Source organism: Gadus macrocephalus, chromosome 21 (genome assembly GCF_031168955.1).
Source record: "Gadus macrocephalus chromosome 21, ASM3116895v1".
Lineage (NCBI taxonomy): Eukaryota > Metazoa > Chordata > Actinopteri > Gadiformes > Gadidae > Gadus > Gadus macrocephalus.
The window spans coordinates 15690102-15699378 of record NC_082402.1 but is presented as its reverse complement, the minus strand read 5'-3'; the positions used below and the strand labels follow the sequence as shown (position 1 = coordinate 15699378).

The 9277-nt window shown below is 48.6% G+C and overlaps 1 protein-coding gene across 13 annotated transcripts in view; it reads left to right on the top strand.

The window, feature by feature from the left end:
- The window catches only part of otofa (otoferlin a), an 88416-nt gene that overhangs the window by 73205 nt on the left and 5934 nt on the right, over positions 1–9277 (top strand). For 3 of the 13 annotated variants that reach the window (XM_060041367.1, XM_060041360.1, XM_060041361.1), the window contains exons 27-43: positions 1–57; positions 417–536; positions 850–1011; positions 1428–1590; positions 2112–2290; positions 2514–2543; positions 2672–2809; positions 3284–3359; positions 4285–4436; positions 4793–4927; positions 5232–5369; positions 5466–5593; positions 6139–6309; positions 7102–7262; positions 7458–7600; positions 7710–7798; positions 8117–8215. The exon at positions 1–57 is cut by the window's left edge and continues 15 nt beyond it. In XM_060041367.1, the coding sequence (XP_059897350.1) occupies positions 1–57; positions 417–536; positions 850–1011; positions 1428–1590; positions 2112–2290; positions 2514–2543; positions 2672–2809; positions 3284–3359; positions 4285–4436; positions 4793–4927; positions 5232–5369; positions 5466–5593; positions 6139–6309; positions 7102–7262; positions 7458–7600; positions 7710–7798; positions 8117–8215 (2141 nt within the window). Of the gene's footprint in view, positions 58–416; positions 537–849; positions 1012–1427; positions 1591–2111; positions 2291–2513; positions 2544–2671; positions 2810–3283; positions 3360–4284; positions 4437–4792; positions 4928–5231; positions 5370–5465; positions 5594–6138; positions 6310–7101; positions 7263–7457; positions 7601–7709; positions 7799–8116; positions 8216–8498; positions 8598–9277 lie in introns of all 13 variants that reach the window. The other 10 variants (XM_060041363.1, XM_060041364.1, XM_060041374.1 and 7 more) reach the window with 7 other exon arrangements.

Here is a 9277-nt window from a genome sequence, read left to right as displayed (position 1 = left end):
GAGGAGATGAGACGAGCTCTGATCAACGTACATAGTTTCGCTGTTCCTCAGATAAAGGTGCTTTCTTTTCAGCGTCTTTCCCTCTCTCTCTCTCTCTCTCTCTCTCTCTCTCTCTCTCTCTCTCTCTCTCTCTCTCTTTGCCCGTCTCCTTACACTACGACCAGTCACACCATCTCTATTTTGCCAAATCTTCTGCTTTTTAAGTACAATTGACTGTCTCTAACATTGTCCTCTTCATCTTAACTTACTTTTAAATTGACTTTGAACGCATCAAAACATGTCCTTTCAGTATTGCCACTAAAGACAAACAAACCTGGGATGGAAAAACAATGAAGCATGAGGGAGGATCATGTTGTTTCCAGTGATGAATAGCAGGGGTCATGTTCTGACCCTCACCGTCTCCCCTCGGTGAACAGATTGGCCAAGCAGGGAAGGCCGGGCTCCCCCCCATAGATGGGCCCACCGACCCTGAACGGGGACCCATCCTCCCGGTGCCCCTGGGCATCAGGCCGGTTCTGAGCCGCTACCGCATAGAGGTAGACGCCCCCGCATTCACTCACCATTCACTGTTTCATTTACTGTCCAGACCGACCTGTGGTCAATTCAGACACAGGTCATGAGGAAACAGGTCTACCTCAATGAACACTGGGGTTGTGTCTACGGTCCTCGCCTCTGGATCAGCCTGCCGGAGGAGCTCAGGACATCACAATCTGTGAACAGCCTTAAGACATACCTACTTAATTCAGCCTTCTCTAAGCAAAACCATCCTGCCTACTAGGGGCGTGTGTTCCGTTGTTCAGGGTGTTGCAACACTTGCATCCATCATGCCCCCTCCTCCCCCCGGGTCAGGTGCTGTTCTGGGGCCTCAGGGGCCTGAAGAGGGTGAACCTGGCCCTGGTGGACCGGCCCCGAGTGGACATAGAGTGTGCCGGCAGAGGGGTTCAATCGGCCCTCATCCAGAACTACAAGAAGAACCCAAACTTCAGCTGCCTGGTCAAGTGGTTCGAGGTGGTACGTGCTGCACACCGTTGAGTCCGGCTGGTCGGTCCGGTCTGACACCAGCGGTCTGTTAACCACCAGTCATTTTGTCATATTATTAGGGGTGGGAATCTTAGGGTACCTCATGATATGATACGCGATACATGGCCCGCAATACCGATATATCGCGAAACAGTGATTCTGTAATAATTGATGCATTGTTAGGCAATCCTATAACGATACATCACGATATATGTCTAACGATAAATACAAAATACACCTAATGGGGTTAAGAGGTAATGACGTTATTTGCCATCCGTGTATACATTAAGCGATCACAGGAAGGTGTGAGCATATGGTCACAGTAACAGAGACACAATAATAAAGTCCAATTCACAAAGCGGTACAGATTGAGTCTGTCCTCACGGAGGCTGTACCTCTGACCACAGGACCTGCCGGAGAACGAGCTGCTCCACCCTCCTCTGAACATCCGAGTGGTGGACTGCCGGGCGTTCGGCCGCTACACCCTGGTGGGCTCCCACGCCGTCACCAGCCTCCGGAGGTTCATCTACAGCCCCCCCGACAAGACCTCCAACAACTGGGCCAGTGCAGGTACCAGCTTTAGTGCTGTGTCCCGGCAGCCTAATATGATCAGTGCTGATATTTCAACAAGTCCTTTAACTGAATTATAGTTTCTGTAGTGTAGAATTATTACTTTCCTTTTCATAGTAATTTCTGATCATATTTATCATCGGATGTCAGAAGTTCGAGGGTATTTATTCGAAAAATATGACGAGAAAGTCCCGTGACATATGCACCTGTGAAATGTTGCACATGTCTTTCAACCCATTTTGCAGTGCATTGTGAGTCCGTATCCTTAACTTACTACTTCTTTACTTCTCTCTGCTTCCTGGTGTGGACCACACTATGCCATGGCATGCCTTTGCACAACCCTCTATATCTTATGCCTTATCAATGGATCTCTCTGTCTCCATCCTTCTGCTTCTCCTCCAACTCTCAACTCTCAACGGCCCTGGTGTGTCCTGTCCGCTCCTACCTGGGTGCTGTGTTGCTGTGTTGCTGTGTTGCTGTGCTGCTGTGTTGCTGTGTGGCTGTGCTTCCCCTGACTCCAGCTAAGCTAATGAACGGCTACATGGTCCTGACCAATGGCGGCTCGCGCTCCGGCTCCTCACCCAGCCTGTACTCCCGCCCCCCGTCCCGCACCCTCTCTCGACCTGCAGGTGATATCCTCCTCAGCATGGACTCCGAGCCCTCAGTCAGGAAGATGGACACCGTGGTCAAACTGGAGGCCGTAAGCCTTTCTGTGTGTGTGTGTGTGTGTGTGTGTGTGTGTGTGTGTGTGTGTGTGTGTGTGTGTGTGTGTGTGTGTGTGTGTGTGTGTGTGTGTGTGTGTGTGTGTGTGTGTGTGTTCAATGTGTTCAATATGCTGCATAGATGCGTGTCGTCTGTTGTGAGTATTAATCCCTGTGCTTTCTGGGACCCGGGGCTCCCGCCCGCCTCCACCACTACTGTAGACATCTGATGCAGTGGTCAAGGTGGACATGGTGAGTCCCTGTAGAAATATGCCAATGAATCTGTGTAGCGGGTGGGCGGGTGCTTTGCTTTGCTGGGAATGAAACCAACCAGATAAGAGCCGGTGAGTGCCTTTTACTTTGACACTTTGTGCACACAGAAGGAAGTGGAGAATGAGAAGGACAAGAAGAAGAAGAAGAAGAAGAAGAAGGGCGAGGCAGAGGAGGAGGAGGAGACTGACGAGAGCACGCTGGACTGGTGGTCCAAATACTTTGCTTCAATTGAGACACACATGGAGGTACGTGCACTTTATTCTCATCTGTGGCTCACTTGTGGGTGGTGGGTTTCTTTGTACAAAATTCATACATTTCCTGATTAATAAAGTGCATCAAAATCAAATCTGAAGGAGGTGTGTCGTTGAGTATGATGGTGCTTTGCATATAATATAACGAGAACTTTAGCAGGCAGTAAAATGGGAGCCGCACTTCGCTGCCTTTTGGTCTGAGCCGAGAAAAAAACAGAGTGGCGCGATGAGCCTTATGACTGTCGCATAGCAACCACAGAATATCCATATCTAAAACACACAATAAATCTGCCCTCTTTTTCCTCGGTTTGACAATTTCTCAACCCAGGGCGCCAAGGGCAGAAACCATTATATTCTATTCTGTGAAATATTCATAGCTTACCGTCCAACATCAGCATTGCTGAATCTGGCAGTCGATTGCAAATGCATGTCTGGGATGCATGCTGAGAATGAGGTCATGTTGTGTAGATCCTGAAGGCCCAGGAGGCGGCCCAGGCGGAGGCAGAGGAGCGCGAGGACCTGGAGATCGCCGCGGAGGGAGCAGGTAAGAGAAGCCCCGTGGGAGTCTGCTCCACAGACGGACTGCTTTGATTGCCACTAGTAGGAAAAGAGGAGAAGAGGCATGAGGTTCTGGTCCTAATGATCCCAATGGTTCTGTGATGGTCTGCTCTGTTTGCTTCTGATCTCTGAAGCTGTAACAGAATGCAATTCATGTTGTTGTTGAATCACAAAGGGGGGCTTTAAGGCAAATATCCTAGCAAACAATGAAATTATGCCCCTCTGAAAGCACAATGGTACAAATGGACTTTTTTATTGCCCAAATCTTAATTGAAATTATTTTTTATACTCAGCATTCTTTTATTTGTTTGTTTTCTGTAGCTAAGGTGGGTTCGGTAGAGCCACATTGTGGTGTGATGCATGGACATTGAAAGCCTCTCCTCACATTCTTCCTATTCATATGTATAGCGCCCGGTAGATGCAGGCTTTGGTTCTTGGTCATCATCCATTGCCATTGTCCATCTCTCCTCCTCTCCCAGTCAGCTCAGCTTGACCTAGCAGCTCTGCCTTACACATGAAAGTTGGCCGATACCATACTAACATTTAATAATGACCAATCCTAATCCTAAACATACTCTCCCTTTCATCTGTTGTTAAAATGATTTGAGAAATATTGTCATTTAAAAGATGTAAGAATGATTAAGAAGACATTGATTGAATTTACTCATTTTGGTTGCTCTACTGATTATTATCAGCCGAGATCAAAATTATGTTTGAAATGTTCTTAATGTCTGCCCAGACTTGCTTGGACAACTGTCAGCTTTCTTGTTCGATGACATGTGGAGCGCTGCTGTGTCTGCCCTCCGGACCCCCCGCTACTCCCCCCCCCCCCCCCCCTCCCCTGCCTCACCCTCCCTCCCCCCCACAACGCTCTCCATCTCCACACCGGCCTCCACCTCTACCTAACTCAGATCTGATCCACCCCGACGACCTGCTTACCAAAGGCTCAAAGGGCAGGGACAAGGGCCGAGACAGGAGGGGGCCCAAGGACAGGAAGAAAGCCGGCCACGTCATGGAGGGCCCAGAGAAACGAGGCCCCCGGCCCCGAGTGGACGAGTTGCTGGTCGGTGCATTACGTGCTCCCTTGACATTACATTTAAGTGCTGTATTACATTGCCTTTGGGTGTTGAGCTATGTGTTTCGATACTGGCTGACCTCTCAACACATAATGAGCAGCTCTCAGTGTTTCACAGAATGTTTCAGAATGGAAAGAATAACTTGTAGTTTGACGATGAAACAATACCACAGGGTACAATCAGGCTGTGAAACATTGCAGTGCAGAAGGGGAGATAGTGAGCTGAGATAACGTGTTTACAGAGTGCTTACTTTAGGGTTAATCTGGTTTTAGCCATTGTGTTTCAATATTAACAATGAACAAATGCTGTTGTGAACCGGTTGTCTGTGCTGCTGCTGTTCCAGGTGTACAACCAGGAGCTGGAGGATGAGTATGGTAACTTTGAGGACTGGCTGCACACCTTCAACCTGTACCGAGGCAAGGCCGGGGACGACGACGAGCGCGCCCTGGACGACGACCGGATCGTGGGCAGGTTCAAGGTGGGACCAGCGTCCTGACGTTTTGGTTTGGATCAACAAACGGGCGTCACCCAACACCGACATCCTACCTCAATCCACACATCCAAGCTAGCACACAAGCGTGACGGAAAGAGTTGTGAGGTGGAGTCCGTGCCCTCGATGACTTTCTATTCATTTATATGGAGGGGATTTTGCTGACGCTTTTATCCAAAACGACTTGCAACCATTCATTCACACATTCACACAACCCGCTCTACCTCCTGAGCTACTGCTGCCCCAAATTCAGATTATTTTGTTCTTCTCTCTCCTTGTACCTCTTGCCCAGGGCTCCCTGTGCATGTACAAGGTGCCCCTGTCCGAGGAGATCACCAGGGACGCGGGCTTCGACCCCAACATGGGCATGTTCCAGAGCATTCCTCACAACGACCCAATCAACGTCCTGGTGCGCGTGTACGTGGTCAGGGTGAGTCCACGCCCAAACTGTGAACCTTGAAGCACACGCTTGACCAAAAGACTGTTCAGAACAGAATTGTTTTTTTCTATTGTATTCTCATCCCAGGCGACAGACCTTCACCCTGCCGACATCAATGGCAAGGCAGACCCTTACATCGTCATCAAACTGGGCAAGTCGGACTTCCGTGACAAGGAGAACTACATCTCCAAGCAGCTCAACCCCGTCTTTGGCAAGTGAGTGAAAAGAGCATTGGTCCAATAGAGCATCCATACATGTTATGATGGGGAATAAGTAGCATCACGTTAGCCTCATAGCATAATTCCGTTATCATGCTATGATATCTAACCTAACTTTCCTCTCCAAATGCTGCTGATTCACTGTGCCTCATTGGCTATATGCTAATCCAATGAGGCTTAAAATAGGATTTAGGCAATTATGCTACGAGGCTAACTATATGGGAAAGAGAAAACACACAAACAAACAAACTGGAAATTAAATAAAACGATTATTTATTTTGTTGTGGAACATTAACTCTGTTCAAGTCGATCGACGTCAAGTACCTTTCCCCGGTCAACAATATTTATTTAATTCAATTCACTTTTATTTATTTAGCCCTTAATCACAGGTACAGTCTCAAAGGGCTTAACAGGCCACGTATGAATGACCCCCCCTGACCCTAGCCCCCCAGAGGGCAAGAAAAAGCTCCCTCCTTCCTGCTTTGCGTCACCTCTCCGATCTCTTCTGTGTCCTCCACCCTGCTCCCACGCTCCCTCTTCAGGTCCTTTGACATCGAGGCCACCTTCCCCATGGAGTCCATGCTCACGGTGTCGGTGTACGACTGGGACCTGGTGGGCACAGACGACCTGATCGGGGAGACCAAGATTGACCTGGAGAACCGCTTCTACAGCAAGCACAGAGCCACCTGTGGCATCAGCTCCACCTACTCTGTGTGAGCATTTATATATGTCTTCATTCATGTCTCATGAGTCGTATTGTGCTAACCAGGTAGCCCACTGCTATATTACGCTGCTGTGTCTGTTACCTGCCCTCATTCGCTCAGTAATAGGTGCAGGATGCTGGGATACCTGTGCAGTTGTTGAGCGCTGAGCGCTGACCAGCTATGTTTGGTGCTGCCGGTGGCAGCTCTTGTAATGTGTAGGGAAGGTATTGCTCAACTAGCACATGGTCCTTCTATAATTGTTTTAATGGCTTTTTAGCAAAGGATAGATTGTGGAGGAGATTAGATAATCACAATAGGTCATAGGTTGTCTCAAAGTAGCACTGAAGGTTTATTTGTAAAGTATTAGTGTTCTATTACAGTAATTGCATTACATATAAAGAGCCAGTGAACCCACTTTTACAGATGGAATTCAAACACTATGTGATACAAAAAATAAAAGAGGGGTGCGTGTTATCCCCCTGTTTACAACCCGCGGCAACTTTATGATAGTTGTTTAGTACCGCTACCGGACGCCGCAATCAACGGCTGCCCAGACAGAGCTCCACACACACTGCGCTGCCGGCGCCCCTTGCTTGTGAAGTAAGAGTGATTGTACCCCATTTCTCTCTAAATTGGGGACTTAGTAGCAGTGAATAAGTGGCACGGATTACCATGTTGACAATCATATAAGGCAAAAATAATTTGGGGTTGGCTGGCTCTTTAATGTTTGAGTGAGGATCACAAGGATCTGGGGCTCAGAGGATCAATGCTGCTGTGGCTTTGGGCCTCTGGGACATGTAGGAATGGATACAACGTGTGGCGGGACCCTATGAAGCCCAGCCAGATCCTGGCCAAGCTGTGCAAAGAGGGCAAGCTGGAGGCGCCTCAGTACGGCCCGGGGGGGAAGGTGAAGGTGGCCAACCGCATCTTCTTTGGCGCCGCCGAGATCGAAGACGAAAGCGGTAGAGCACCACAACTCATTCACACCTGCCTCCCTTCTGTTGTTTCTCATCTGTACATCTCCTTAAAACAATTTCAACTCATTATTATCCTATTTGACTAACTCTTAGTGAAGCGTTCTCTGTTCATGGTGCTGACCCATCACCATGAACAGTACATCTTATGCTTCACTTCTACCATCATGCACACTGTTCCAGGTATGAAGAGACAGACGGAGGAGCACCTAGCTCTGACCGTGTTGAGGCACTGGGAGGAGATCCCCAGGGTGGGCTGCCCCCTCATCCCCGAGCATGTGGAGACCCGACCCCTCCTGAACCCGGATAAACCCGGCATCGAACAAGTACCCCACGCCTTCTCCAGCACTGTCACACCTCACTCTGTACTGTGAACGCCATCGGCGAGAGCAGCTGCTTCAGCGACGGTATTAAACTGCTCCCCTGCTTCCAAAGGGCCGGATCGAGATGTGGGTGGACATGTTCTCCATGGACATGCCAGCGCCCGGGCCCGCCATCGACATATCACCGCGGAAACCCAAGAGGTAGGCCCCAGACGAGTGCTGTCAGGGCTGACAAGGAACATTAAATATAAATGCAACAGTGTTAAGAACCGCTGTCAGAGTCACTGTTATCTAATGTAACATCGTTTAATCCAACTCCCATTCCTCCTGCTGCCTGAGTAGAATGACCTGTAGTTTTACCAGCAGAGCTAAGTTGCCTCGCTCCCAGGGCTCACAGGGTTAACACTATGGGTGAGTGTTCTTTCAACGGGTTAGATCTGTAATGTTCCACCCAAGCCCAACAGAGTGTGTGTGTGTATGTGTGTGTACGTGTGTTCCTTCCTCCCCCCTCCTCACCAGATATGATCTCAGGGTGATTATTTGGAATACAGACGAAGTAATACTGGAGGACGATGATTACTTCACTGGGGAAAAGTCCAGTGACATATTTGTCCGGGGGTAGGTACGGCCAGGGGGGGCGGCGGTGAGCTCTTGTGCCCTGGCAGGGTTGTGCCTCGTATGGTTGTTTGCTGTTAATCTTTTGATTTGTTGTTGTTTTGTTGTGTTCTTTGTTTTGTTTTTGTGCCACCCCCATCTTTCTTTCTGTCTTTTCTTTCTTTTGTTTTCCGTTGTGCGTTTTGTTTTGCCGTGTGTTTTTTCTATTTGTGTGTGTTTGTCTGTCTCCCTGTCTGCGTGTCGTCCTCTCTCTCTCCTCTCGGGTCAATGCAACGCTGTCGCCTAGCTTTGAGCTTCGTGTAATTATTTGGAACACTGATGACGTAATTCTAGAGGACGATGGTTTCATGACAGGAGAGAAGATGTCTGACATCTATGTCAGGGGGTAAACACACACGATTCCATCGCATGGCTCGTACGACCTCCCCCCAACACTCCCCTCCCCCTCTTTCCCTGGGTCCTGTTCTGTTATTCCCCCCCCCCATTGACCGCCCCCTTCCACCAAACAGCATGCGACCTCCTTCCCCACCTTACCCTTCCCGCAGTTATTCCGTCCCATTTGAAAGGACCGTAGACAGACAGGACTATAGCACAGACGACTTATATTAAAGTATATTCAATTTAGGGCCGCAGCGACCTTTTGAAATAACCACCACAAATCTGTCTCTTGTTCTTCTGTTAAAGCCTGCTCTGCATTACAGTTTGATTCGATTAGAGGAATGATCAGATGTTTGTGTTCTGGTCCTGTTTGGTCATGTTCTGCTGTTGACCCTTGCATTTGCTTTAAGCTTCGCTCGAAGATGATGTTCAAAGACAATGTTTTCAAGAATGAATGCATGGAATAATCCATTTAATTGCATGCAACTCAAACCAATGATGTTCTTAAGTATTGTCCTTTTTGCAACAGTTTCAATCAATCTTCAAGACACTGGGTCCTCTGTCAGGCAGATTTAGACGTCACACATAAGGGCTTTGTTGAGCTAAGTGTGCCACTATCCAACAAGCTCTTGTTCCCTGGACAAACACAATTCCACTCACATATTTCTCTAAAAATACATGCTGTTT